Source organism: Triticum aestivum, chromosome 3D (assembly GCF_018294505.1).
Source record: "Triticum aestivum cultivar Chinese Spring chromosome 3D, IWGSC CS RefSeq v2.1, whole genome shotgun sequence".
In the NCBI taxonomy this organism is placed as follows: domain Eukaryota; kingdom Viridiplantae; phylum Streptophyta; class Magnoliopsida; order Poales; family Poaceae; genus Triticum; species Triticum aestivum.
Window position 1 is genome coordinate 198,575,606 of NC_057802.1, and position 12,589 is coordinate 198,588,194.

Sequence of the window (12,589 nt, forward strand, 5' to 3'; positions counted from 1 at the left end):
CCTCATCGCAACACCTCCCCTCGGGAGAGGCGCGCGAGGGGGCTGGGCACGGGGGCTGCGCTCGGGTCATGCCCAAGCGTACGCCACCCTGCCAGGTCCCCCGGACCTAGTCGTCGCGCGCCCCTTCCGAGCCGAGCCTCGGCGAGGGAAAAGGTACGAAGGTCGTTTGAGCATCAAGGGGGACTCCTGAGCATCGCGACTCAGGATCCTAACTGGCCACGTAGCCCCTCACTCCTTGGTCTCGTCCTGGTGATCTGGACGACCCAACGACGGTTGAGGTATGCGCGGGCCCGGGCCCTGCCAACGTAGAACACTAGACCTATTCCTGCATCTCCTCCCTGTAAGTTGTTTGCACGTCAAGGGGGACTCCTGAGCATCGCGACTCAGGAGCCTAACTGGCCATGTAGCCCCTCACCCCTTGGTCTCGTCCCGGTGATCCGGACGACCCAACGACGGCTGAGGTATGCGCGGGGTCGGGCCCTGCCGACGTAGAACGTAAAGCAAGTTGGAAGGAAATCACAAAATCTCAAGCAAATATTACAAGACATATTGTTCTCCCAATACCAAACACAAGTTTAAACGCCTCCACGAGGCATGGTGCATGTTGCAGGAGTTAAACAGGAAATGAGCCGCCGGGAAGTCATTCCGTCATCCCTGGACACCGCCGTCGCCCGCAAGGGATGCTTCTTCCTTGGTGGCGTCGCCTTCACCTGCACCGCCAACCGGAGTTGCAGGATCAGCCGCACCGCCGGTCAAAGGCGCGGAACTTCTTCAGCAGGAGCTCCACCTGACCCCTCACGGCAGCGGCAGCGGTTGTGCAATGCTCATCGTCCACAGGCTCCAGCAGCTCGTCAAGGTGGGCGGCGGGATCACAAAGATGGAGGTGGCTGAAGACGCGCGTCAGCGCGGCTGAGGAAAGAACGCGGGCTTCTTCCTCTGTCATGGGGCCGATACCGCTCACGACTTCCTCAAGCGCCTCGACCAGATAAGGAAGCAGTTGGGCGGGGCCGTCCTCATTGGTGGTCAGCGGCTCCTCCAAGCCCTTCTCGTAGAGTGCCCCCAGTGCCAGGCGGGACCTCTCCTCGAGGAGCTCGAAGGCCGCGCGGTCCTCGGCTAGGACCTTCGCCTTGGCATCAAGTTCGGCCTTCTCCGCCTCCACCTTATGCTCCAGCTTCTCCAGCCGGCTACGCTCCACGGCCTGCGTCTTCGCCAACTGCTCCAGCTCGGCGTCGCGACCCTTGATGGCGTCCTCCCGGGCCTTCATCTTCTCCTCCTCCGCCTTGCGGCCACGAGCCTCTTCCGCACGCTCGTTGCGCAGAGTCTTCAGTTCGACCTCCAGCACCCGGCAGCGACCCTGGGCGGCCTCGACATCCTTCAGCGCCACCTCGCGAGCAGCCGCGGCTTGGGTGGCGGCCTGCTTGTCCTTCTCGGAGGTCGCCGAGGCCTGGCTCAGCGCCATCCGAACGGATACGTCTGAGTGAAGCCAACCGAAGACCAGCTCCAAGCGCCCAACTACTAGGTGGGGGTCGGCGCCCTAAAGATCTTCTCGCAGCCGGGTCATCTCAGAAAGAGCGCGCTCCAAGACGTCAGGGGAAGAGGAAGGACCTGGAACCAACGGTGTAGCAGGAGGAGGAGGAGGCAACATTGTCACCATAGCCTAGGAGGCTGGGGGCTCCTGAGCTTTGGGGACCCCAGCAGCCGAGCCGGCCGCAGGTGCCTCCGCAGCCAGCAGGGCCATGGGGGCTGACTCCTCCTGAGGATGCTCCCCCAGGCCTCGCAAGGACGATCGAGCCGGAGAGGCGTGAGCACCAACGCTGCCCTCTCCACGGAGGGATACGCAGCCGCAGCAGGCAGATTGGTCCCAAGCTGCGCCACCGCTTCCTCCTTCCTCTTCTTCGCCGCGGGCGTCGGCCTAATTGCACAACGGAGCGGCGTCAAGGATCAGCAGCATAAGCAAGAACAAGGAGGGGCAAGAACACTTACTGGTCCACCGCGGTGTAGTCCCTCCGCTTTTTAAGATTGAAGCCTGAGAGCCTCGCAGCCTGAGGCGCGGGCGCGCGGGCTCCAGGAGCAGAAGAAGGGGCAGCAGATGGGCCAGAAGCAGCTCCAGGCGGTGTCGGAGCGGAAGCATCATCTCGAGAGATCAGCGCCGACCTGCCCCTCGTCGGAACCTCGGCCGGTGGTTTCCTCTAGGGACTGGCCTTGGGCCTCGAGGAGCCCCAGCCAAGGGCGGCTCCTCCCTCTCCAGAAGGACATCGGCTTCGTCGTCATCGTCAGGTAAGGTGCGGAGGATGTCGGCCTTGCGCAGGGGGGAGGTCACCCCTATCCCCTCGGGGGTCGCCTCCGAGTCGCGCTCCTCGTCTTCTTCCTCTTCCCCTCCCCGCGGGAATCACCAGAAGACACGTCTACTGGCATCGTCGCCACCGGGACCCCAGGGAGCGCCGGCGGCACTAGCCCGCACCCGTCAAAGCTGGGCATGGCGGCCACGACCTACACCCCGTCCTTGCGAAGGAAAAAAGGAATGAAGGCACTCGGCGGGTACTCCTGGTCGTCCCCGACCAGGAGGCGGAGAGCCACAGCTAGCCCTTCTTCAGGCAAGGCCTCCGGGCTCAAGCGAAGCTTATCTTCTGCGCCCTCAAGCGCCCACAAGGGGCGCGAGCGCGCCTGGAGTGGAGCCACGCGTAGCATCAAGAACTCCCTCAGGAGCATGGCCCCCGTCAGCTTCGCCGCCTTCGCGTTGCCCGGCTTCAGGTCGGCAGTCATCTTCTCCAGCACCAGCTTCGCCCGGTCGTTAGTAAGCTTCGTGCAAGATCACCCTTCGCTGGACTGGGGCATCTCCGTCGGCAGCGTCAACCGTGGGTGGACGCACTTGGCGTCCATCATGACCCACTCGCCCCTGAAGCCGTCGGCCTTCTTCCCAGCCTTCGAGATCACGTTGGCCTTGCCGGCCGCGATGAAGTTGGCGCACCCAGAGGTATGACCGTCGTTGATTCGGAGGAAGAAGAAGTGGCGCAGCAGAGCCACGGACGGCATCACCCCGACATACGCCTCACAGTAGAAGGCAAAGATCGACAAGAGAAGGACGGAGTTGGGATGTAGATGAAGGGCCTGCAACCTATAATGGCGGAGTACGGCATAAAAGAAGTCGAAGAAGGGGGGAACCAGGCCCGCGACGACGCTGCTCATGAAGAAGGGGTAGAAGGTGCTCCCCTGGGCCTCCGGCTCGGCGGAGCCGGCCCGGAGCTCGGTCTTCCCCTTCTCATTGCTCTCCCGCGCCGTCAGCAGGCGCGTGGCGGCGAGGTTCTTCTTCGAGGCATTGGGCGCGTCCAGAGCCGGCTCATACCAGGCAGACGACGAAGCAGCCTTAACCTTGCGGGGCACCATTGGTCGCTGAACGGAAGAGGATTGAGGCAGATCTGGAGATTTCGGAAGCAAGGAGCGAGAAAGGGGATCTGGAGCAAGGCGAAAGGAAGCAATGAAGGCAAGCGTTGCCCGTGCCAGTCTTTTGTTAGTCTGGCAGTTGCCGAGGCAGCGTGGGGAAGCGGAGACGCCCACGTCCAATCAATCACCACGCGTCGACCAAGGCCGCAGGCTGTTGGGGCCCGCGGCACTCCGCACTTGCCCTTTGGCTTCGCCTCGAAGCCAAGTCCGAGCGCGCCTTGGGCCCAGGGGCTACTGTCGGCGTTCTGGGAACGGGGGTCCCCAGACTTGCCTGCCTGCGGCCCGCGGCGTGGCTCCACCAGCGGCCCCGTACGGCCCATCTTCACCAGCAAACGCTCAAGACCCTCGCGAGGGGCCAAGCCTCGTGAGGCGGATGACACAAGACCTCCTCGTGGGCAGCCTCCCCAGGCTGGCTCGCGAGGGGCGGAGAGATCAAGGCAAGGGGAACCTCGCGAGGTCCTTGTGACGCAAGCCATGACGACCGTGACCAGGCGGGCGCCCGCGCGCAGTGTCCTGGTTTCCTCTTTGGTGCTAAAGAGGCAAGCGCATGCGAGGAGTCCCGAGGCATCAGGCAAAGGTTTCCACATCGGTGCAACGAGACCAAGACCAGCAAGACGGAGGTCATCGTGGAGCCCAAGATGGCGTCACCACCAGAGCCTTTGGCAGGCGAAAACTACTTTTGTCAGGATAACTTGTACTCGTTGTCCCCCTTCAAACTTGGCCATTGTGGGATCCCTTCCCACTCAATATTTGGGAAGAGGACCAGGGCCTCTATAAATAGGGCAAGCCACCACAGTAGGAAAGAGAGATTCAGATCACCCTTGACCACACAAGTTCACCAAGCACAAGAGCACCTCTCTTCAGGAGGTTGTTCTTCCCTTGTGACTGTTCATCCATAGCCCAAGAGGCAATCCACCACACCACACTGGAGTAGGGTATTACACCATAACGGTGGCCCGAACCAGTATAAATCTTGTGTCCCCTTGTTCTTTGGGTCCGTCGAGCTAGGCCGTGAGATCATGATGCGTGCGAGCTAGAGGGAGGAGAGATCTTCGTGCGCACCCCAGTGTTCGAACCTCAAGGGTTTTGCCGGAACCCGTAATCCGACACCTACTTCATGAAGATCTGCCCAAGTGAGGCAAGTCCTGCATGGGCGATGACCATGGTGGGATAGACAAGGTTGCTTCTTCGTGGACCATTCGTGGGTGGAGCCCTCCATGGACTCGCGCAACCGTTACCCTTCGTGGGTTGAAGTCTCCATCAACGTGGACGTATGATAGCACCACCTATGGGAACCACGCCAAAAATCTCCGTGTCTACATTGCATTTGCCTTCTCCAAACCCTTCCCTTTACCTTCATATGCAATGTTTTACTTTCCGCTGCTACACTCTTGGAATTGCATGTGTAGGTTGATTGCTTGACTTGTGCTAAGTTGCTAAAATCTGCCAAGACTTAAAATTAGGAAAAGGCTAGATTTTTATTTGGTCAAGTAGTCCAATCACCCCCCTCTAGACCTACTTTCGATCCTACAATGCACTTATGATTGGAACTATTACCAAGCATCCGCAACTACTAAAGCTCATTAAGGTAAAACCCAACCAGCATTAAGATATATTGGTCCCTCTTTAATCCTGTATGAGTCAATTTCTATGGTAGGAAGAATCTTCTGTCACTCTTGCCCTCCAATGCATAGTCCTATCAACATACAACTAACCCTACGGTGTGATCCACACGCACGCTCATATGATGGGCACCAAAGGACAACAACATAACCACAAGCAAACTAAAATAATCATAGCAATTCACCAATTACCCCAAAGGACAACAAGAATCTACTCAAACATCATAGGATGACAACACATCATTGGATAATAATATGATTCATAAAGCATCATGTTCAAGTAGGGGGTACATCGGGTTGCGGGAGAGTGGACCGCTGAATATAGATGAGGGAAGATGATGAAGGTGTTGATAAAGATGACAGAGTTGTTGGTGTAGATCGCCGTCACACGATGATTGCCCTGGCGGCGTTCCAGCGCCAAGGGGAGAGACGGGGAGAGTCCCCCTCCTTCTTCTTCTTCCTTGGCCTTCCCAAGATGGAGGAGGATCCCCCCTCTTGTCCCTGGTCTCCATGGCTCCCGGAGGGCAGGAGTCCCTCTGAGATTGGATCTCTCTCTGTTCTCTTGTACTTCGCGTTCCTGTTTTCTGGCCGAAAACCGTTTCTTAAATTGCCGATAATCCGTAACTCCGATTGAGCTGAAATTTTAACACCATTTTTTCAGATATTAGCTTTCTTGCGGCCGAAGAAGGGCACCAACCACCTTACAGGGGCGCCACAAGCCTGCCAAGCGCATCCTGGGTATGGGGCACGCCCCTTGGGCTTGTGGGCCTCTCAGACATCGTCTCGCATTGATTCCTTTTTCCCAAAAATCACATATATTCCAAAATAAAACATCATTAATTTTTATCGCATTTGGACTTCGTTTGATATGGATATTTTGCGAAACAAAAAAACATGCAACAAATATGAACTGACACTGGTCACTGGATCAATACGTTAGTCCCAAAATAATATAAAATATTACCAAAAATATGTGAAAGTTGTAGAATATTGACATGAAACGATCAAAAATTATAGATACGACGGAGACGTATCATTCACCTTGTGGTTTTTCACGTTTTCCTGTTGTGTTCTTCGTGTTCTTCGGGTTTCCCCCCTCCAATTTGTGAAAAATCGCTAGCTAGGGCTTGGCCCTACATCATCGTGTGTGTGGGCGGTCGGGCCGTATGCCTGAGCCAGGACGTGCGGGCTGTTTGGCCGTACAACTGACAACTCGTTCGACACGGTCCATATACATCGCACGTTCGGTGAATTACGGCATCCAATACTTATTATCCAAATTCTCGTCTTTTAGTTTTTGAGTACAAATACGTGGGTTTCTTTTTAATTAACCGAATTCGATGACCGAATATTGAAAACCTAATTTTCTGTTTATCCCCAACGCCCAGTCCGTTTCTCGTGGCCCCCACCCACCCACACGCCCCGTTTGATGTAAACTCGCTCAATCTGCGGACGCAAGCGGCCACCTAGCAGGATGGAGCCGACGAGTTCTTTAGGAGCCGACGAGAGGCGGGGGCCAGGATCGGTGGAGGTGCAGGTGGCTGCAGCGGCGCTTCAGCGGTCGGAGGTGTTCCACGTCGTGAAGGAACTGCTCGGCTTCGTTCTCTACATGCACCACCAGATTCCCTCGTAACACTCAGTCCCCCCCCTCCCCCTCCCTCCTCCCTTGCGATTTGGTGTTAGGAATCAGCTTCAATAGTTCTTTCAAGCAATTGCCTGGGGTTGAAATCTCATCTTTACTGCATTTTAGATGATATATGATCTTCGAATTTGGTTTGGTTTGGTCCAATTCTTACTAATAGCTGAGTTTGAGTAACACTTCGTGCTTGTGGACCTAGTTTGGGTACGATTGAGCGGATTTGGTAAATACTACAAATCCGTCAATTTGAACTCCCCGTTTGTGGTGTGTGAGAAGTCAAGGATTTGGATCGAATGGTTTTACTGGATTCGACCATTGAATTATACAGGGCGATGATATAAGTGAGGTTTAGATATGAGATTACTCGATTCCTTTTCAGTCAACTCGTTTTGTTTTCATATGTTAGCCTAATGCTGCTTGTCATTCTCTTTTTTCTTTTTGCGGGGTCATTCTCCTGTGTTAACGTCTGATATGTGGATGGTGTTAGATTGATACGATTGTTGTACCTACCATGTATACGATATGCATTTTCCTTCCTAATCTTGTACGGTTATTATCCCTTGTAATCTTGTATTCCAAGTCATGCAACAACCCTTCTTAAACCCTAGCTGGTTGATGGCTCTATATTAATATGCAAGGCGGCGCGAGAGGTTTCAAGGCTTCCCATTTGCTCGATCATTTACAGATAAATAATGGGCATATGAGCTCAAGTTAGTATTACAGTATGTATTATGGCCACGACAAGTTCAGTGAGGAAGTTTTGCATGGATGCCGGATCGAGCAGTGGAGCAGGGCCATCCATGTTTTGCCATCGATATCGACCGGGAGGCACAAGGTCTGCCCTGTGCATGGCTGAACGCATTTGATGTCCGACAATGATATTGCCATTACCTCCATATCTTCAGAGTCAGGCCCATTTGGGAGCTCTGGAAAATATACTCCTGTAAATATTTTACAGAGGTATTTTACTAGCCACCCATGAAATACTCCTGTAAAAGATACACTCGTTTCCGGTTGTAAACTTTTGTTTGGGTGAATCAAATGAGGCGTAGCGCTGGAGGCTGCACCAATGCCTCTTCTCCTGTCGGCCATGAGAAACTCGCTCCGGCCCTGAGTCGTTCAACCTGGTCCTATTGGGCAGGCTCTTGCCGCTGCCTCGGAGCACGCTCCGCAGTCGCCGCCGCTGCTGCAGCATAGCGCACCTGCTCCCGGTCGCAGCCGCCGCCTCGCCTCTCTTCTGTGCTGGTTGAGCCGGCGGCATGCTTGGGCTCGCGGCGACGGAGATGTCCGGTGCCTCACCTCCCTTGCAGTCCTTGGTGCCTCGCCCTGTCCTCTGTGCCTTCAGCGGCGCGTGAGTTGTGCTTGCCTAGATTGATTGAGAGAGAGGGAGGTATACTGGGAAAAGTGACCGGTCGAGGAGAGTTTTCAATAAGGGCTGAATAACAGTGTAATCTGAAGAACGGGTGTAAATTTTACCGAGACAATCACACGTTTGGAACACACACGTTTTTTTTACGGGTGTGTGTTTTACCGGTGTACTTTGCAGAGAAATGACGATCTAGTCGGGGCCTCAGGGTCTTCCTCGTCGTTGCCGACAGACGGATCAACCTCCAGGACAAGCTTCTTGGAGTGGTGGCCAGGAACAAATAACTCCTTGCAAATGTAGCCGAGGCCCTGTTGGCGACGTATGGCCACCTCTGCTGGAGCGAGGGTGCGGCATGCGCGTCCTGATGGTGCTACTGAAACAGCCGCTTCCCCTAGTGGTGCAGCTACTGGGATAGCTCCTTGGCCCCTGATACCAGTGTGGGATGGTGGTCCGAATTGAGTATTGATCAATTCAGTGCAGCGGCGCCATGTTGGGGGTTCATGTTCTTGTACTGCTGGTACCACAGTTATGCACTGCTCGTTAGGTGGAAGAAGGCGATGCTCACCCTCTCTGTGAAGGCCGTGCGCTACGTCTTGAAGAATTGGTTGCACCGGCTCAGCCAGACCAACAGGTCAACTTCCCCATCATAGGTGGAACTCCATCTTATAGAAGCATGTGGGATGGTCATCCATTGCCTTGGGGTTGGTTGTAGGTGGGGAAAGTAGCCTGCTGTGCCCCTTGTCATCAGCGTGGGTGTTGGATTCTGGCTGCATGCTGTTCTCTGCTGATGGCCAGATTGCAGGCACAAACTTGCTGGCTGGTGTTGTGTAGATCATTGGAGATGCAGTCCAGACTTCGTGTAGGTGCTTCGTGATGGGGATAAAGGTGTAGTCGATCTTGGTGACATCTTCATTGGTAGCGGCCATGACCGAGTGTTGAGTCGCGAGTCCTCACCTTGATGTAACTCGGGCTCATGTATTGCGGCGCACCTCACCAGACAGCGTCTTGCCTTCCCTCCTCTAGTTCTAGGTCAGCCTCCACATGGGCTTGGGGTCTATGGGCCATAGTGGTGATGGGCCAGGCCCATACCGGTTCAACACTCCCCCTCAAGATGGGTGGTAAATATCGATCATCCCCGTCTTGTCACATGCCAAGTTACAGTCCTTTATTCCCAATCCCTTTGTCAAGCAATCTGGAAGATGCTGCTCATCCCCGTCATGTCATGCGAAGTTAGTGACATGAAATTTTGACCAAAAATTCGGAAGTGTCCAGAAAGATTGGCCACTTGGCCAGACCAGTTAATCAATGTAGCAGCAGCCTGACTGGTTTGGTCACCGGCCTGGTTTAAAAAAAAAATGATACTGGTACATCAGTCACTAACGGTTCTTGTTTCAAGGGTGAATTGTATACCAGCATTTTGACAAGTAGCCAATATATTACTCCCTCCGTCCCAAAATAAGTGTCTCAACTTTGTACTAAGTTTAATACAAAGTTGTACTAAGGTTGAGACACTTATTTTGGGATGGAGGGAGTACTAAATTGTGCATTCCAGAGTCCTATTTTGCTGGGACAACTATGTCCGCAGGGAAGGTCATAATGTTATGCACCCCGAAAATGCACGCATCAATGGCGACCGAACCTTGAACAAATCTGATGGTAATGTGCTGTTTAAATTTTGTGTTGGAATCATGAATAAACTAGAAGACAACATGTAGTCTGGCTTACAGAGTATATCCATTTAGCAGAGCATACTAGGCAGCACAGTTATTTACATTATTTCTATATAATTGTCAGATTATTTCAAGTTTATTTTATTTTTTCCTATTTTCAGGGTATTGCAGAGTCTTGAAACTGAATTTGCAGGTTTAAAGGAGGAAATGGTATGTTCAGTATGCAGTAAGCATGTTTATGTTGTCATCTATTTTCTCAATGACCCTTTTATTAATTTATGGGTATCTCTAGTCAGAAATGACAGCACCATTGGCAGAACTGAAACCTTCTGATCAGAGAAAGTACAACACACGAAAAAGGGAGGTTAGATGCAGAATCAAGAAGCAGGAAAAGTTAATGAAAGGCATCTCTACCGTACTTTCTGCTTTTCAGCAAGCACTTGATAAAGTTTCTACCATTGAAGGAGTTGCCCTGATCCTGGGAGGGAGTCTTGTACGACCTTTGTTTGTCTATGACATTACAGTTACTCATGGTAGATTTGATTCTGGAAGTGTCAAAGGGCATGGTACAACAAAGTTAGCTCAGTCTGTTTCTCGAAAGGTGAGCTTCCCTTTTTTAAATACTACATGAAGTATCATTTGCGTAGAGGCTAGGACAATTACTAGTATATGTCTTAGTTTTTTGAAAGCAGCATTTAATTAAGATAAAAATTTGATGTTTCTTTGTATGTACATCATTTCTTTGTACATCAGATGGTCAAAATGAATAATTGCTACTCACAACTTTGTCATATACCAGAACGTTGATTATTGCTCTGCTGTTTGTCATACTAGATGATTCCCGACACATTGCGCCGTGAATTGGTTGCAACATTTTTCTTAATGATATTTGATTATTTGGATCAATAATATGAGAACGAAAACTAAAAATACATTAATTTATTGTATGTAATTATTGAGGTGGGCATTTTCCCATGCATGCTTGCATGTTGAGGTGGGCATTTTTCCATGCATGTTTGCATGTTGAGGTGGGTTTTTTCCATGCATGTTTGCCTGATGAGGTGGCATGTGTGCATGCTGAGAGAAATGAGTTAGTGGGGAGCTAGCTATTTAGATATTGAAGATGACTGAGTAGTTTATGATGGAATATTGTTTTATTCTCTTCATTTATCACAAGTTATTGCCTTATATCCTCATATGGTGGAAACATTGTGCTCTTGGAATACTGACTTGCACATATATTTTTCTAGGCCGTCCGAGCTCTTATATCATGTGGTGCAGGGAGTTTATCTTACACAGGTATTAGTTATTCTGTTTTACTAGACTTGGCTGACGATGCATTCAACTTTTAGCTTACTGCTTCTTTACCCATTGTTTTGGAAGGCCCTACCAAGCTGTTTCTGCTGGTTAGATGTCCTTGTACATTGAACTTACCCCTGGATTTTGCGCCAAAACGGGAATTCCGTTACAGTAAGAAGGTGTTGTACTTTTATGATGGCTAACTTACTCTGTTTTTCATAACGTCCAATATTTTGAAGATAAAACACATGAACTAAAACTTTTACCAGCAGGTTGTACCCCAGCAAATGTCTATAAAATGCAATACAGCATACTACCAAAAGAATAATAAGCATGTTGCATCAATCGTGGATCCGTCATGTTGTACTTCAGAATCTTCTCCGTCAGATGTTATCTGGTATTATTTCTGATCATCTGCTGCCATCGATCAGTATCGTTAGCTTCTGCTGTTATTTTGCACCTTCTATATTTGGGACCGATAATTATGTGAGAGTTAGTATGGAGTGTATCTATCTATCTATCTATTGCCTTTCTTTTACTGCATAATAATGTGCTACTCACAACTCAGGCTATGTTAATAAACTGCATGCATTCTTAGTGATTGCACTTGTGCAGAGGTAGATCCTTTGAAGTCGAAACACTACAGACATCTGGGCAGTGAACCTTGAATGTATATATTGTTTTGTTATGCTGTTAAATTGTTATCAAAGTGCTGAAACCTGTATTGGTGCTTGAGCTGCAATCTACAGAACTTATTCTTTCTAACTGAGTAAATCTGTATCATCTGTTATAGGTTCCAGTGCAAGCACACGATAAGAGGCTTACCATGCAAGGCGTCATTAGAAGGATGATGATCCGCTCCTTTTCATTATCCTACATCATGTATGTTACAACTGGAAAATGCTGTAGTGAGGTGAACATCGACCCTGACCTCAGCATTCTTCAATCCTAAATTGGTCCTCCCCCCTTTTCTGTAAATGTTCACCAAGGATCAGCATTCTTCAATCTTATATCCCCGCCCCCCCTCCCCCCTTATGTTCGTTTGCACTGGAATGGTTTGGTGCTCAATAAAAATATTTTGTTTCCCGTGTGGGCTATCTATGAGCTGTCTTAAAAAAAATTCATGCAGGTTACCCTTTTTATACTTGCGTTTAATCTGTTTTCCCCCATTTTTAGTGTAGTTTTTTTCTTCCTGTGCGCCTATGTAAGCTGATGTGTGTGAACTGGACCCATGTGTGCGCGTGTGTGTGGATGCATGTGTCGGTGTGCGGGTCCATTTGCGTGTATATGTGTCTGGATGAGTGTGCGTGTGTGGAGGCGATGCCATCGACATGAGATGCATTTTATATTTGTTGTGTCAGATGATTAATCTCCGACGTTGTAATTTTATTGCTTGAATATTGAGTGCAAATTGTGAAAGCTTAATTAACATGTGTTAATTATGGAGGGAATCTCCCCTTGTACCAACCGGAGGCAGTTGCCAAGGCAACTGTCGCGTCGGTTCCTCCTGAACGGATGCCTCTTCAATGCATTTGTCTGTATAAATACTTAC

The 12,589-nt window shown here is 50.9% G+C and overlaps 1 protein-coding gene across 4 annotated transcripts; it reads left to right on the plus strand.

Annotated features, from left to right (window-relative positions):
- Positions 1–6,393: 6,393 nt before the first annotated feature.
- On the plus strand, positions 6,394–12,138 carry LOC123078221 (uncharacterized). Of its 4 annotated transcripts, none has more exons than XM_044500640.1 (7): positions 6,395–6,692; positions 9,900–9,948; positions 10,031–10,339; positions 10,989–11,037; positions 11,122–11,216; positions 11,307–11,434; positions 11,831–12,138. In XM_044500640.1, the coding sequence occupies exons 1-7, from the start codon at positions 6,538–6,540 to the stop codon at positions 11,886–11,888; spliced, it is 843 nt and encodes a 280-aa protein (XP_044356575.1). In that variant the 5' UTR covers positions 6,395–6,537; the 3' UTR covers positions 11,889–12,138. The 4 variants fall into 4 exon arrangements, with proteins under 4 accessions (XP_044356577.1, XP_044356578.1, XP_044356575.1 ...); XM_044500641.1 differs by having other exon boundaries at positions 6,396–6,692; positions 11,310–11,434; XM_044500642.1 differs by lacking the exon at positions 11,307–11,434 and having other exon boundaries at positions 6,394–6,692.
- Positions 12,139–12,589: the final 451 nt, after the last annotated feature.

Bases quoted from the DNA above. Each gene is read 5' to 3' on its own strand.
- LOC123078221 (XM_044500640.1), top strand. From the start codon at position 6,538: ATGGAGCCGACGAGTTCTTTAGGAGCCGACGAGAGGCGGGGGCCAGGA. The intron at 6,693-9,899 runs GTAACACTCAGT...TCCTATTTTCAG, and splicing joins ATGCACCACCAGATTCCCTC to GGTATTGCAGAGTCTTGAAA. The intron at 9,949-10,030 runs GTATGTTCAGTA...GGGTATCTCTAG, and splicing joins CAGGTTTAAAGGAGGAAATG to TCAGAAATGACAGCACCATT.